This window comes from Nelusetta ayraudi, unplaced genomic scaffold (genome assembly GCF_046127955.1).
Source record: "Nelusetta ayraudi isolate G7.1 ecotype Tasmania unplaced genomic scaffold, CSIRO-AGI_Nayr_v1 ptg000151l, whole genome shotgun sequence".
NCBI lineage: Eukaryota > Metazoa > Chordata > Actinopteri > Tetraodontiformes > Monacanthidae > Nelusetta > Nelusetta ayraudi.
The window spans coordinates 2,991,292-3,008,240 of NW_027466201.1; the positions used below are offsets into that span (position 1 = coordinate 2,991,292).

Here is a 16,949-nt window from a genome sequence, read left to right on the forward strand (position 1 = left end):
AACGCATTGATCGCCCACAATGAACATTATCAGCGTATTTTTTTTCCCCCCTCCACCTCTTGAAGGCAGTTGAACCTGGCGGAGGAGGAGGTGGATTATATCACACTTTGCGATCTAACCGTGGCTATCATTCCCCCCGCAGCCAATAGTTGCTGGGAGGCTTTTTTTTTTTTTTCAGAACGCCATTGGCACCTTTGAAGTGCCTTTCTTTTAGCGTCCAGATGTAAATCCGCACGGGGGGGGGGGGAGAAAAATGCGATAAGCTAATGACGTCCCCCGGGGGAAGCGCGGTATATAACCAAGGGATAAACATATCATTGGCGTATCTGAGTGGACTTTCTCCCTGCTGCACTGCTCCCCCTGCCCGCCCCCTCTAACTCCGGGACGGGAGCAGATGGACAGGGCTGGCTTTGATGTGCTCTGGGGGTCATGTGTATCTGCAGTTTTTATCAAGGTACACAAGCGTAGCAGAGTAAATAGGCCACACCAAAAAGCTTGGGAAGGTCTGGCGCAGAGCGGGAATTTCCACTCTGGGTTTGCACAGGGGGCTGGGGTGCGGAGATTCTTCTTTGCGTGCGGGCAATGGAGCTCTTAAATTTGCAGAAAATATCCTGAGCAGGCGAGGAGTCGAGGTAGAGTGCGTATGTCTCAAGGCCCCCCTGCTACTTTGCCAACGTGTTCTAACAATATATTCCGTCTGTATCCAGTCGGTGAACTCGGGATTTCGCTTGTGTTGCGGGCGGGCGGTCTTTGTCAGAAAGCGTGTGCCTAGACATTCAGTTTAGGGTACGAGCCCTGTGTGATGTCGCGAAGGTCGCAAACCCCCTGAGTCCGACTGCTTTTGTCCCATTCAAAACGCGTGGAAACGTCCCAACAAGCGGGAGGCTGAAACCCAGCGTTTTTACCGCAGAAGGCTGTAAACAGAGGGCTAAACGGGCTATTTTCCGGATCATTATTCTCATTATTATTATAGATCTAAAAGTAGTAAGTAGTAAGTAAGTACAACCCAGGACCTTTCAATGCGGAATACAGCACATGATACTATAAACATTCACTTTTCCATATTTTTAGGTCTCAAACAGAGGGCTAAAAGTGCCGGTCGAGCGCATGCGGGAGCAGAGACGAGGATGAAAACAAAAGATCTGAAAACACGCAGGACGTGAATATCTTCACTTTTACAGAGTCCCTTTATCCCGACTGAGTGATGGCCATTTTACATCTCACTCCTGCCTGATTATTATGCCTGACAACAGAGGGGAACAAAACGCAGATTAGCACACCGGATAACGGCTCCAGCGTTCCCAAGCTTCTTTCAACTGTCTGTCACTTTCTATCCTGTGGCGCTGCTCGAAAAAGACGGAGAGAGAGAGACAGAGAGACAGAGAGAGAGAGAGAGAGAGACATTCCGTGACGTCGCTCCAACCAGGAACACGGCGCACTTCTGCAAAACACGTCCCGTCGGGGGAGGAAAAAATAAAAATAGGCTCCTTCCTTTTAATTCACCCAATCAATAATTCATGCCTGTGCACCGGAGCTTGATTTATGAAGGGCTTAAATGCTGCGGACCCCGGCACCCTCGCCACAGCCGTCCGTCCGTCCGTCTCGCCGACTTGGGCAGCTGAAATTGGACATGAAAAGCCCAAATCCTCCCGAGACCTCATCAACATGTAAGGGGAGTTCAGCGGCACGTGCACGGCCGGGGCTCTGATTGGCCCTAATAGCCCCGGTGATTTGAGCGGGCGGGGGCGGGGGAGGAGCCGCGTGATTCCGTGACCCGGACGCCCACCCGACGAGGGTCGCCAGGGGCCGAAAGAGCAACTGCTGGCGGAGATGAAAGACAAACACGCACCTGCCGACCCCCGGAGGCTTCTGTGCGGCTCCGCTGACGAGGGGCCAAGTCGGACGAACACGTGTTTTATTGTCGCTGCGGGTCAGACGGACAAAAGCGAAAATGGGCTTTTTTCCCCTTTCCTTCTTTGAGAGAGGGATGTTGGCCGGATTTTCACGTGACTGTTGAAATGTCTCGCCCGTCTGCCGCGTGTGCACTGAATCCAGCTCAAGTCCAAACATCTCAGCATGGCTAGCTGTGATCCCGAAACACAAACAACAGGCTAGGAGACGCTCCATTATTTGGTTCTGCGGTACTGCTATCAAAAGTTCAACTACTGTTATTAGGACAATTGTGAAGTAAAAAGTCACACTTTCTTGGACCTTTTACAAAAGCAAGGTGGTTTACACGAGAGATATGAATGCCCTTTGTGACGTCACAAAGGTATGACTTCCATTTGGTTCTATTGAGGATTTTCTCAACTTTTAGAAATGTAATTTAAAAAAATAATAAAAAATACATCAGCGGAATCATCCAAGCTGTGCTTAAGTAAAACATGAATTATTGATAAGGAATGAAAAGTTTGTGTAATTAAATGCAATATTAAGAGAATAAATCTCGCTAAGACGTTGAAAGTGGATGTGGAACTTTTACAAGCTTTTTTTTACGCCACTCCTCTGGGATGAACTCCTGCCTTCCAACAAGGGAGGCGCAGCGTCTAATGAAGCTGTAATTGTTGGTTTCACGAGTCAACAAGGATGCATCTGCAACAAATTCCAACGTAGCGGTCCGCTCTGCCTGCACTGGCACTGTAAAAACTGGATTGTCCTCCTGCACCGATGACTGACGGGCCATATTGTCACTTTAATCCGTCTGTTGTAAATGAAGTCTGGTTTAAGCTAAGCAAGTCACAATGTACACTGTCTGTTAATCTGGGTTTGTCTTGCAACTTCTGTCTATTGCTCAACTTTGATCCGATAATCCCATTATTTTATCGTCTGCCTCAGAATTGCCCTGGATTTTCTGATGACAAATTATGGAGTCACGGAGTCACAATGAGATTGTTTGGTCCACCCAGATGTCAGTCATGCTCGTTTCCAGCTTGCTGTTAGCCGCGAGTTAAATGGCTCAGAGGGAAACGTGTTGGAATCGGTTTATGCGCATCCCCGCTTGAATGAACGCAGAACTACCTTAAATTGAGCCGATTGTGTATCTGGCCGTATTTATAATGTTTCTTTCCTGCCAGTGCTCGGCTGCATTTTCAAGAAGCTTGAAGGGGGGGCCGGACGAGTGCACCAAGATAGCTGGAGCCTAGTGAGCGGTTGCCGCTGTGCTGAATCAGTAATGAGGACGAAATGTAATCAGATGAAATTACTTTGGCTGTGTCTAAATGCTGCAATTAAATCACTGCGAGGAAACACGCAGGAAGTAAAGGTGGCATTGCACTTTTCCGCTCAGCAGGGCTGATTATCAAGTCCTAATTAAAAAAAAAACAGGAGGAAGAAGGGGACAAAAGGAAGCAAAAGATCAGCCTGATTACTCCGCCAGGGACACAGACCATCGGATCACTAAAGGGTTTTTGTGTGGTGGCTGTGAGGTCAAATTATTGGATTTTATTGTTAAAGGTCCCTGATTATAGCATATTTTTCATCCTGCACTCCAGTGGAGCGGAGGCACATTAGTTTCCTGCAGAAAACAAGCCTTCTGCCTTCTGCAGGATTCCCCGCTAACCTTTAAATCCGCCAAACTGAAGTTGTAAATATACTCGGAACGGTTTTTAAGAGTGTGAGGTGCACAGGTGGTATTTCAATCCATTTGAAAAAAATACTTATTTCACAAAACTGCAGTGGATACACTCTTAGCGCCTGTTAGCGGCATGTGTGAAAGGCAGGCGAGTGAGACATATTTATATATTTTTATCACCTTGGCATAACTTAAGATAAGCAAGGAGGCCTCGGGCGTTGGAGAAAATGTTTTTGCGCTCCACTGGTGCTGCTTAATGGAGAAAAAGGAAACCTCGGCGAGAGCCGTGACAGCTGCAGTGGCCAAAAATTGGACAACATTTGTGAACTTTTTGAAAATATGAACCCCCCCCCCAAAAACAATTGGGTGTAAATCTGCAAAGGACTCAGGAAAGGGCTGCCGATGCTTGGGATGGGTGCAAAAAAAGGGGGTATACTAAGAGCCAAAATGTCATTGCCCTCTGTGACATCATCGAGGGCTCTTTTGCGTGTTTTGAAAAAAAAAAAAAAAAAAAAAAAACAGAAATTGAAAAAGGTCCGTCTATCCAAAGTTATCTCTAGCTGTTCAGAAACAGCACAGTGGAGGTAGCAGTACCCTTTGTGACGTCACAAAGGGTTGCGTCCCAGCCTTCCTAAAGGCAAAATAAGACGAATTTGTACCCCACCCCCTTCCCCCCGTTTTATATTCCCAGTTTTGACTGACAGGGTAAATATTATTCGCGAGGGTATTTTTTTAAAGCATAATATGGGACCTTTAAAAAAAAAAAGAAGAAGAAAAAAAAGTGTGCCGCGCAGGAATGAGGTGCAGCTGGAGAGCTCCGGCGTTCTCTGCAGTGTGTGGAGGGGCAGCGGGGAGGATCTGTGGCTCGGAGCCATCGGCGAGCTGCTGGAGGAGATGCATTCTTTATTCTGAGGAGGGGAGGGAGGAGGGACATAGAGAGAGAGAGAGAGAGAGAGAGAGAGAGAGAGGTGAGCAGAGAGCGCACACGTCGCACTCTCAACTGGCTCCATTGAAGAAAACAAGTCACACCGCTGCTGCTGCTCCTGCTCCTGCTCCTGCTCCTGCTGCTGCTGCTGTTGCTGCTGCTGCTCCTCCTCCGAGCTGCGCAGCAGACAGCCGAGAGCAACAAATAAAGGAAGAAGAAGAAGCAGCAAGAGGAGAGGGGGCTAAGAGAAAAGACAAGTTTTTTTTTTTGTGGGGGGGGGAGGCTTTGCCACAACCTGATAGCCGGCACCGGGACGGACGGAGCCGCTGGCCGTCATGGCCCGTCTCGGATCAGGCGAGCGCGTCCCCAGCATTCGGACCGAGAGTGGAAGGGGCGAAGCGGGCTCGGCGTCCTCGGTCCTGCCGCCGCGCTGCTGCTGCTGCCGCCGCCGCGGCGGACGCTGCTGAAGTGAGTTGACAGCGCTCCGGCGGCTCTCTCTTCTTTTTTAAAATTTATTTATCCTCTTTTTTTTCCCCCTCTTTTTTTTTTTTTTTTTTTTAACCGGACGACAGTGAACAGAGAGTGGAGTGAAGGAAAGAAGGAAAGGGGACCTGTGGTGTTGGTGTTGTTTGTGTGTATTGGGGGGGGGGGGGGGGGGTTGAATATGGTGTGTCGCGGAGGCAGCGGGTCGACGCGGGAGAACGGAGCCGAATCGCGCCACCGACTCGCCCGAACGGAGCTTTACGCATCGACGGCGGTGGCGACGGCGACGGCGCCGGAGCTCGGCCGGAGCGCATGAAGAGAGAGAGGGAGGGAGAGCAGCAGAGTCGGTGCGAGGTGGGGGAAGTTGGACTCTGCTCGCGGTGGTTTGGTCGTTGGATAATATTAAAGACTCTGCGGAAAAGAAGGTACGGTGGAAGAATAATTTACAGGCTCCTAAATACGTCGAAACGCAACCCGGTTCTATTAAATTCTGGCGGAAACCTTGTAGCAACTTTACGTTAACACCCCACCTCCTCCTCCTCCTCCTCCTCCTTGTCTTTATTATTATTATTTTATTTTATCAACAGCCTCGTAAAAACCTTCTATCAAGTCTGTCCCGTGCGGTGATCCGCCGAATCCCAGCCACTTTTCTTTGGAGGATTAATTAAGAATCCCTCCGCCGGTCTATCGCTGGGTTAATTAGATGTTTCACAGGGCCGGAGATTAGTGCGTTCCACATTTTCTACCTCTGAGAGAACCTGTTTTGTCTGACCGTGTGTGTGTGTGTGTGTGTGTGTGTGTGTGTGTGTGTGTGTGTGTGTGTGTGTGTGTGTGTGCATAGTGGCAGTGGCGTCGGCAGCGGTGGGGGCTTTCACTCTCCATGCACTGCACGGTTTTTCACCGCCCGCCCCCCCTCCTTTGCCTTCCCTTCCCTTCCCTTCCCTTCCCTCCCTCTTCCTCCACTACCTTTGAAATAATTCATCCAAATGAAAAGAGCTCCCCATGCAACCCTTTGAAGTGTACCTGATCCCGAGTCTTATCGCCCCCTCACCCTCGCCCCTTTTAAACGCCCCAATAGTTTTTTGTTTTTTTTTTTAACTTTTTTTTAATTGCGTTTCTGTAGCTAAATCCGGCTGCTTCTAATCGGATTGGCGCTGGCCAAATATCACAGGCGCTCATCTGGCGGTGAGAAACTGTGCTGCTCCGTCGACTGGAAATCAAATAAGAGAGCAGGGGAGAGAGAAGGAGGAGGGGAAACGGGTTTGCAAAGAGGATAAGAGTCCCAATGGTTTTTTTTTTTTATTTCTTGTCGTCGGCCTTCTTGAGTTGAACGTCGAGAGAGCGAGAAGCCCCCTTTTCACCATCGCTGAGCTTCGCGGTGTCTTGTTTTTTTGTTTTGTTTTTCCCTACACCTCCGTATTAATCTTGATGCTGCTGCCTTCTGCTGCTGATTCCGCGGCAGTGGTGGCGCCACATTTTTGTCGCCCCCCTGTGTGGTTGATGACACACTCCGTCCTCACTCTCTCACACACACACACACACACACACACTCACACACACCTGAAGCTTGCTCGATTGAATTTAGCTCTTTGCCACTCACAAAAGTAGATCACGCATGTGTGTCAAAGGATTGTTTGCGGCGTCTCTTGAAAAACAAACAAACAAACCAAACCCCCCCCGACCCAAAAAAAAAAACAACCTCCTGAGCCAAAAAAGAGCCAGCAAGCAAACAAGCATGCAAGTCTCATCAGCAAAAACCACAAAAGGCACTTGTGAAAAAGCATCCCTGCATTGATTTCATTCTTTGTTTTTCGCCCTTTAGCTCCTGCCGACTGACAAACCGCCAGCAGAACTTGTCCTCGTCTTCTCCTTTCTCCCTTCCCACGCAGCAGGACAGCCTTTAATCCGCGCTCATGGCCGACGCCGCGCTTAGCATTCAGCTCCACCGCCAACCCCCCCCCCCCCCCCCCCATCCCCCCATCCCCCCATTTACGGCCGCGTCACCCAGCGCTGACAGGGGCGGCGCTTTTTTGGTTAAAGCCGAGAGCCAGCCAGCCGCCCGGTGACAACCGCCGTCATGGCTCGGCGAGAGGGAGGGGGGGGGGGGGGCGAAGTGGGGTGAGGAGGGGGTTGGGGGGGGGGCTTGTTTGATGGCTGTCATTAAACCCCCAGAATAGGCTAATGGTTTGCCCGGGTTTTGCGGTGTAAAGCGGCGGCCTTGTGCCTTGTGCCTTGTGCCTCGTGCGCGAGCCTTGCCCGCGCTAATAAATCGCCGGTATCGATCATTTATAGCAGGCAAGACGGACTGAGTTATTTCTCCCCGAGCCCATTTCACCTGACAGCCAGCCGCTTGTGTGTGTGTTGCTCCTGCCGCTCGCTGGAGCTTTCTATTACTCAGCTGCCCTTCCTCTCAATCTTATTTATTTTTTTTCCCCCCCTTCCCCTAAACGCTAACCCTCTGCTCTCCTGGGGTTAAAACCAAAAGTTTTTCTTTTTGCCGGTGTGTCCAGGCCTGTTGGAACCATCAAGCTCCACCTTTGAGAAACCCAGGCGAGACAATCGGCTGTGTTTACTGTAAGCATTTATGTGTTTGCTCATGTACCCCGACACAGTCTCCTCGAGTAGGACTAAAAACACGCCTTGTCGTGTGTGTGTGTGTGTGTGTGTGTGTGTGTGTGTGTGTGTGTGTGTGTGTGTGTGTGTGTGTGTGTGTGTGTGTGTTGGGGGCTGTTTCCCCCCACCTTGCACTCTGAAATGCTCATCCTGCGTCGGTGCTCGGCGGACAAAAGGAACGATGTCTACATTAGCGTTATCTCCTTTTTAGCCTGTTTTCCATTTAGCCGCATTGATGTCGCACACACCCTCTGTGAATCCACGAGTGTGTCCTTGCACTGCTCTATTCCCTCCTTTGATTGCGCAGACGGGATAAAAGCCTTCTTTATGTCTCTGAAACCGGATGTGCACGAGGCGTTGTGAATATTTATTAGATTGCCTCCTTTCTTTCTTTTTTTTTTTTTTTTTTTACTTGGTTAATAGCCATCGCATAGTTTCAGCTGTGAACGGTATGTTTAGTCCCCTTCGTTGTTGACAGAGGGAGCCAGTGTGAGAAAGAAGACATTTGCCTCTGTGTGTGTGTGTGTGTGTGTGTGTGTGTCCATGTTTGTATGTCAAACAGAGAGACGGAGGTAAGGCGGGTAAAATGGAGGCCCTGGCTCTCTTTGCAACAACAATGCGAAACAACATCACGGCCCTGAACCTCCTAAAGCAGCGTGTCTTTTTCTTCCCCAACAGGTCTTGGGATCCAAATGTCACCCCCCTTGGTCTCTGCCCCGGTCGGGGACCAGCAGAGTGTGACGGACAGGCGCATGGAGCCTGCGGTGGCTCTCTACTGCGTGGCTTCAAATTTGCCCCGGCTGAGCACTGCACAGACCAATGAGTGAATGAGTCCCGCCACGGTCTGGCATCTCAGCAATGGACGTAGTCAGTCTGAGGACTGTCCACCACTAATGAGGCTGTCGCTCCTCAGCTAAGGAGCAGCCTTTCGCGGATTACTCGCACGGTTTGCTGCTCGTTTTCGCAGCTAACTGCAACATTACCAAACTCTCATAGTTGGACTTTTTTTGGGGGGTCTGTTTTATTTTTTTGTTTTTTCCCTGCTGGATATATCCGCCCTCGCCTTTTGATTCATCCTCAGATATTTTGTTCTTTCTCTTGGGTTCCTTTCTTCCATTTTTCCTTTCCACTATGGAGTGTCCCGCCGGAACCTGGAATAAGGATTGGGCGTCGTTCTTGCAGTTCTGGTTGACTGTCATCGTAGGCCTCCAAACGCAGTTCAGCCTGGGCGCCTCGTGCCCAGATGTGTGTCGCTGTGACAACTTATTTGTCTACTGCAATGAGCGCAGCCTGACATCAGTGCCTCTGGGGATACAGGATGGCTTCAAGGTCCTGTACCTACACAACAACCAGATCAACAATGCGGGGTTCCCCATGGAACTCCACAATCTGGCTTCCGTGGAGACGGTGTACCTTTACGGTAACCAGCTGGACGAGTTCCCCATCAATCTGCCCAAAAACACCAGGGTCCTGCATCTACAGGAGAATAACATCCAGACCATCTCCAGGGCGGCCCTGGCCCAGTTGACCCGCCTAGAGGAACTGCACCTTGACGATAACTCCATCTCCACGGTGGGGGTGGAGGAAGGGGCCTTCAGAGAGGCACTGAGCCTCAAACTCCTCTTCCTTACCAAGAACCACTTAAGCAGCGTCCCCATTGGCCTCCCCGAGGACCTAAAAGAGCTGCGATTGGACGAGAACCGCATTGCTATTATCGCAGAGGAGGCCTTTCAGAATGTGACGCGCCTGCAGCGCCTGCTGCTCGACGGCAACCTGCTGACGGACGAGGGCATCGCGCCGGGAACCTTTCAGGGCTTGTCAAACCTCCGCGAGCTCACCCTGGCCCGGAACTCCCTCACCTTCCCGCCGCCACTGCTGCCCAGCCAGTCGCTGGTCAGACTCAGCCTGCAGGAGAACCAGATCGACCAGATCCCCACAGACGCCTTCGCCGGCCTCAGCAGGCTGGAAAAACTGGACGTGGCCAGCAACCAGCTCCAGAGCCTGACGCAGGGCGTGTTTGACGAACTGTCCAGCCTGAGGCACCTCCTGGTCCGGAACAACCCGTGGCGCTGCGACTGCTCGGTCAAGTGGGTGGTGGTGTGGCTCAAGTCCTTGCCGCCGTCCATCAACGCCCGCGGATTCGTCTGCCTGAGCCCGGAGAAGGTGCGCGGCATGGCCATCAGGGAGCTCACCCTGGATATTATTGAGTGCCCGGTCGAAGCCGGTCTGCCGCCCTGGCCCACGCTCCGCTCCACGCCACCGCCTCCACCCACCACCACCGACCCGTCCACCACCCTGGTATCCACCCTGGCCACTACCTCTGACCCGTCCTACTTTGACCCGTCGTCCCCTCCCTTGGTCCCCAACAACCCTCCCGGTCCCTTACCTCCCTACGAGGACCCCCTCCAGATCTACTTCCACGTGGTCAACTCCACCAACATCGAGGTAAGCTGGGCCTCCTACTTCACCGTCACGGCCTACAAGGTGACCTGGGTCAAGCGGGGCCAGAGCCAAATCAACGAGGGCATGCAGGAGAGGACGGTGAGCGGGGACCGGCGGCACTTAAGCCTCACCAGCCTGGAGCCGCGGGCGGTGTACCGGATCTGCGTGCACGTGCTGGACACCCTCAACTCGTACCGACCCGGAGAGGATACTATCTGCTCCGACGCCAGGACCAAGCCGGCCGCGTCCACCAAGCCCCCTGGCAGGGAGCAGGCGCCTCACGAGGGCGTCAACTCCACGCTGCTGCTGGCCGGGATCATAGGCGGCGCGGTGCTGGTCGTCCTGGTGACGCTGCTGGGCGTGTTCTGCTGGCACGTGCACCGGAAGAGCCGGTCGTCCTCGACCAAGTGGAAATACAACCGCGGCCGGAGAAAAGACGACTACTGCGAGGCGGGCACCAAGAAGGATAACTCCATTCTGGAGATGACTGAGACCAGCTTCCAGATAGTGGCGTTGAACAATGAGCAGCTGCTCAAGGGCGATTTCCGCATCCAGCCCATCTACACGCCCAACGGGGGCATCGGATTTAGAGACTGTCACCTCAGCAACAACAGCATAGCCTACTGCAAGAGCAGCAACGTGCCCAGTACAGAGTTCTGCCACACGTGATACAGCGGTGGCGGTGGCAGCGGCGGCGGCGGCGGCAGCGGCGGCAAAACAGTACCGAGTCACTCACTCACACACACACACACACACACACACAAGCAGAAACACTTGACAGGACACGCATAAATACACACACACACACACATGCAGACACACACGCACAGTCACACACGGCGCGCGCGTACACCATTTTGTGTAGACGAGAAACAATATAAAAATTCTAGTCAAATATAACTGTACTATATATATTTCCAAGTTCTGTCTACGATGTAATTTATACTGTGGATAAATAATGTGGGATTCTCTGCTATCTTTTTTATTCGTAGAGGAAAAAGAGATTAAAAAAAAAAAAAAGTTTTTTGTTTTGATTTGTTTTTTGTTTTTTATTTTGTTGTTTGTTTGGTTTTTTTTTTATAACCAGCAGGGTTTTGAGCGTTGTTTTAAATGGTCAGTACTGTACATGAACATGAATTTGTACAATCACGGCACCCTGGGTGTAGCTTTTTCTGACGAGCGCCGTCCGCCCCGGCAGCGTTAGGGCACAGAGAGGGCTGGGATCCTTTGCTAACCACAGAAGCAAAAATACGGCCTTTTTCTTTTTTTCTTTTTCTTTTTTCCTCCCCCCTACGTTTCTTTTTTTCTCTCTTTTTAATGCGTGTGCGCAACCTGCAAACCCTCTGCCCCTCCTCACCTCCCCCGTACAAGCGAACAGTAGTAAAGACAACACTGCGCAGTAAAACGGGGGTGAGGAAATCCAAACAAGACTGATTAGAGTGCTGTGGAAATACGGCACTGCTTTACCGGTGACGTGTTGTAAAAAAAAAAAAAAAAAAAAAGTAGAAGGAATTGAAGTGCGCTCTCCTGTTAACGGTGGGAAGCGGGGGGGTTGGGGGGGGCAGGAAACGAGCGGAGGTGGTGGTGGTGCGAGGGAGTTGTAACCGGATGTGGTGCGGGCCGTGCCGAGCGTTCCCAAAAGTGCCTTCAAAACTAAAAGCATCTTTGTGTTCCGTTGGTCTTAAATGAACAGAGAAAAAAACAAAAACAAAGGTGGGCTTGGTTGGAGAGGCACTTTTTGGAAAAGTGCAGGACGACGACATTAATGGGCAGGTTGGAAAAAACGACAAATAAACAAAACACGAAAAGGGTTTATATCCCGGATGAGTTCTGTCTTTCCCGTCGTCTTTGAAGACGTCTCCCAATTTGTTGGGCTTCCTTTTCTTCTCTCTCTCTCTCTCTCTCTCTCTCCCTCTCCTCCCCTCCTGGTTTTTCCGTGCTTTGGCAAATGAGGCCACAGGGGGGCAGTTTTTCTCAGGCTCTCGTGTGAAACAGAGCCTCGGACAGAGAGCGAAGTGGAGGCGGCGGGAGGAGGCAGAAGAGAAAGAATGAATGAAGGAGGAAAAAAGAGAGAGAAAAAAAGCCGCAGAGATCATTTTTACACCCCCCCCCCACCCCACCTCCCCCGGAGTCCATTACCCGGGCGACATTACTCACGCTCGGCCAGCCGACGTTGTTTTGGAGTATTAATGCCCATCCAGCTCCTTAATGATGTGGAATCATTTGAAACTAACGGCGTTTTGGTGGTTAAATGATATGGATTTGCTGCGCGGCGCTTTATTATTAGATGGGGAGGGGGTCGCCACTCTCCTTCGCCTCAGCAGCAGCAGCAGCAACAACAACAACAACAACAACGACGCGCAGAGACACACACAAACGGGCGACGCTAATTGCTCAGCCGCTCATCCCAACCCCATCCCGCCGTTCATTAAGGATCTTTGATTTATTAGGGGAATTACCACGACAACGGGATCGCTCTCCGCCCACCCAACCCATCCCACCCCCACCCCCCCACCTCCTCTTCCTCATCGTTCATCTCCTCGCACCCCGTCGGACCCCCGTTCCCTTCGCTCCTTCCGAGCCCTGCGTGGGCTCAATTAAAGCAGCTTTCCGGCGCGGACCCTCCTCGCCGTGCAAAGTGTCCGTGAGAGGTCTTCATCATTATCCACTTCCCCCGAGACGGCTTCATTCCATCTGACGTGATTTTAATTTGAGGTGGTGGTTGGAGGGGAGGGGGCAGGGAGGCTGCCTGGAGCTTAAAGAGGTCCGACGGCTGACCCCCTCCACCACCACCACCACCCTCCTCCGCTCACCCCCCACCCCCACCACCACCACCTTATAATCCGCAAAACCAAAAAAGGGAGAAAAATATGCAAGCCTTATTTTCACTTGGCTGCGCCGAGCCGTCGCCCCGGAGGGGAGAGTTAACTCTTTGTGAGGTGCGCGGCGGTTAGCAGCAGCAGCTGCCGGAGAATCGATGGAAATAACACAATACTGGAGGGGGGGGAACCTTGAGGAAAACAAAGAAAGTTGTTGTTTAAGAGCTTGCGCGCGCTTACCGTCTGACCCGTTTCACTTCCCGCAGTGGAAATATCTGGATTTTTGTTTTTTGTTTTTTTGCCGCATCTCCCGCAAAGCTCAGCAATAGGAAGCGCGCCGAGAGATTTCCACTGGCCCAGTTAAACCCTCTCAGAAGTATTGAATTTTATTTTTTTTTTCTGCCTTCGACTGCAACTCATTATCACTCGAGTTTCTCTGGACGTCATATTGTGCACGAACAAGTCAGCCGTCCCCGTAAAAACTAGCGGTCGGCGTCGTTTGATGCCCGTCCAGGTGGCAACGACAGAACGGGCCAGGTGCGTCTAGTTAGCGCGCTAAATTAGCACGCAGCTGCGGGAGTGCACAGACATCTTTCACTTCAAACTTACAGTTCTGTATCTTTTTTTTTTTTTTTTTTAGGGGGAGGATAATTATTTTTAGTTTCATTTCAATCTTAAAGCTCAGTTGAAGAGAGCAATTGGTCATTACGCGTTGAGGTGCTAAAAGCTTCGCTCTCATGCTTTCAAAGAAAAAACGTCTGTTTTCATTACTTGGGCACTAATATGTTGATAGTTCAGATTCAGATTCCTTTTATTTGCCATTGTGTAAAACACATTGGAATTTGCTTCGGCAATGACATGAGTGCATTTCAGTTCTTTTTTTTCACATACATCGACTTCGACAGTTTTGGAAGAAAAGAGCTGAAAGCGACGCAGAACTGGTCAGTGACTCGCTGCTGCTTCCTTTTCGACCCACAGTCCGAAATTTGATACCAATCTGCTTCGCTCTCTTGACTTTGGAGCACATTTTTTGTTAAATGGCGTTTTCCTGCCAAATGTTCCCAAAAATTTGGACTCATCGCGCATCATGGAAATATAATTGAAGCCAAGCGAAAGTTTTTTATTTTAATGCTTTTTTTTTTTTTTTCTTTTCTTAAATTTCTTCTGTGGTTATCAAAGCGTCCCCCACATTTTAGTTCAGACCTTTTCTACCGAGACCCGCAGCCAAACCGCAAAACACTCCACACCTTCCGCTGGGATTGTTCCCTTCCTGGATGAGAGCCCCGCGTTAGCGCACGTGCTAATCGACCGAGGAGTGCTCGGGGGTGGGGGGGGTGGAGGGAGCGGAGATGGGATGGGAGTATTTTGGCTGGTCAAACTACTGCTACTGCATCGAGCATCCTCCTGTCTGTGAATGTGTAATGGAGACAGATATTTTTGCCTTACCTTTTTATGCAGAAACCGAATGACTTGAGAGTTGGAGGGAAGTGAACGGCTGAACAGAAAGCACATGTTTGTTTGTTTTTTTTTTCCGTTATTTTTTTTTTGTTGTTGACATTTTGCCGCCACAAAAAAAAGTCTAAAAGTGACAGACAGTATTAACCAGGAAGAACATGGGATACAGTAGCCTAGCCTGACACGTGCACGTCAACGGTGCCAGTGCGCTAACACGGTGCGTGCCGCTCCGCACGCACCTGGTCAGACAAAGAAGCAGCTCCTGGTCTTATTTTTTATTTTTTTTTACTCCCTCGTTCAATAAAAAGCAATGCAGTTGCGGCACCGTGATCGGGGGAGTTACACACACACACGCACACACACACACACACACACACACACACACACACACACGAGAAAACACATTACCAGACTGCTAGCCTCGGATTATTACTGTTTTCAGGCTGCAGAGACGGGGAATTTACACTTGGAGCTCATTAAAAGAATGATGTTTGGTCTCCGAGTGGCCAATTGAGAAAAGAGGAATGAGTGGTTTGAACAGTCAGAGTCTGAAGTCATCGCTTCTCCAAATAAGGCAAAAATCACTTGAATGCAAATATCAATTCACCAGAAACATTCATCCAATGAATTTTTGCATGTGTTTAAAGCTTGGTTGCTTTTCATTTGTCATTTCTTTCTTTCGTATTTTATTTCGTCGGCTGAAGCACTCACCCGGAGGTGACGTGAAGCCTCCACAAGGAGGCGCTCTCCTACGGCAAGGGGGCAGGGGGGGGGCGGGCGATGCCTCTCTTTGCTTCCCACCCGGGACGTTCTAACGTTCTGACGCCGACCCACCGCAAGAGTTTTTCTTAGGAACCAAAGTTAAAAATGTTGCTTTTTAATTTTTTTTTTTTTTTCTGTTTCTGTCATGATGAAATATTGATGTTGTTCCATGTATGTGCCTTGAGGTTGAACTTACAATGTAAAGTCCTTGAAACCTTTAAATGTTTTTGCACAAACTGTAAATACTTAAGTGAAGCTTTTTGAAAATAAAAGAGCCATTGGATTTGAGCGGTCACTATACATATTTTTTCTTTTGTTATTTTCAATTCAGTTTTCGCATTGAGTTGAATTCATTTCGGAGGCGTTGTGCAATTTGGAACGGTTTTCTGGGGACCCCGGGTGCAACTCGATCTGGCTTGAGTTCCTGTTGGTTTCCTGCGCTCACTGACCAGTCTGACCTCTGACCCCTGACCACCGAGTCACTTCAATCCCCCTTCTTTTTCGGCAGCCGTGTTTTGGACAGATTCTTGTGAGCTGACGGTCCGTCCTGAAATCGGGCTAATGTTAAACGTCTTACCTGGCAGTTTAATTGGAAGGATCCAGAAAAGCCGTTCACTTGACCTGTATCCATTCCTGTCACTTCTGGAGTAATTGTGGAACCTTAAGTGTCCATGTAAACACAGTGAAGGAGGATTCCTGCGCCCTTTGTCTCCCAGAGCCTAGTTGGAATGTGGACTGTGTGTGTGTGTGTGTGTGTGTGTGTGTGTGTGTGTGTGTGTGTGTGTGTGTGTGTGTGTGTGTGTGTGTGTGTGTGTGTGTGTGTGTGTGTGTGTGTGTGTGTGTGTGTGTGTGTGAGAGCGCGCTCGTATGTGTACGTTTTTGCAGAAACGTGGGGCCTATTTTTGGGTCAGACGCCAGTAATTCTGGGTCAGCGATTTGCACTGTACGGACCGGGCCAAGTTATCCTCTTATTTCTGTCCGACGAGCTTGAGACGTCTTAGCGGCAGCCGCAGCTTTGAGCCAGAGAGGAGGGGGAAGAGAAAAATCCAGGATTCTCTCTCATTTCACTGGAACGGCACGACCGAATCCTAAAACGGGGCCTTTCTCCAAATCTGTTTGGTAGCAATTCCTCCTCCTCCTCTTCCTCCTCTTCCTCATCCGCCTCGACCGCGTTCCCCACGCGTTGTCCTCATCTCGGCTAGCGACGACGATTAACCGCAGCCGAAACCCGGGAGGGCGTGCCGCTTTCCGGAGATTTCCGAACGGTGGGAATTTTTTTCCCCCTTCAAATCCGCAAATGTCACATCGCGCTTTGCCGCCGCCGCCGCCGCCTCATTTCCGGCTTTCCGCCCCGAGCCGAAGTGGATGAACGGCGAACTTTGCTCCGCCGCGAAAAAAATCGGCGAAAAGTTTAGGTAGCTAAAACCGAACAGACGGCTCATGCGCTCGCCGCTTTGATTGGGTTTAAAGTCGCGACTCGCCAGAACCAGCTTCCAGGTGGTACAAACCGCATTAAACAGCGGTTTGACTTTTTTTTGCTTGAGGGGGGGAAAAATATCTATTTCACAGCAGGCTGAACATTCACGCAATTAAAAAGGAGCCGAAGTTGTCCAATTACCCTGACAATCTTGCCGCACTGTGTTCTCTATTGCGGGGCTGGGTTTTTTTTTTTCTCCTGAATGTGTGAAAACATTGGAATGCAACTGAAAACATCCCAATTAAACAGCTTTCTAACGAGTGCCCTGGTGGTATTTTTACGAAAATAAAAAAAAAGAAAACATCCGAATTTGTCATTACGGCTCAGCGGACGTGAGTCACGGCACCGCAGTCAGGTATTACACCGAGGCCGTCAATTATTTTTATTTTTTGCTCTTGATGC

At 50.3% G+C, this 16,949-nt stretch overlaps 1 protein-coding gene across 3 annotated transcripts in view; it reads left to right on the forward strand.

Moving 5' to 3' along the window:
* The window catches only part of flrt2 (fibronectin leucine rich transmembrane protein 2), a 45,447-nt gene extending 30,077 nt beyond the window's left edge, over positions 1 to 15,370 (forward strand). The window contains exons 1-2 of one of the 3 annotated variants that reach the window (XM_076013480.1): positions 4,529 to 4,964; positions 8,271 to 15,370. In XM_076013480.1, coding sequence (XP_075869595.1) covers positions 8,724 to 10,703 — 1,980 coding nt within the window. In that variant the 5' untranslated portion in view covers positions 4,529 to 4,964; positions 8,271 to 8,723 and the 3' untranslated portion in view covers positions 10,704 to 15,370. Of the gene's footprint in view, positions 1 to 4,528; positions 4,965 to 7,203; positions 7,554 to 8,270 lie in introns of those variants that run through there. The other 2 variants (XM_076013481.1, XM_076013482.1) reach the window with 2 other exon arrangements.
* Positions 15,371 to 16,949: the final 1,579 nt, after the last annotated feature.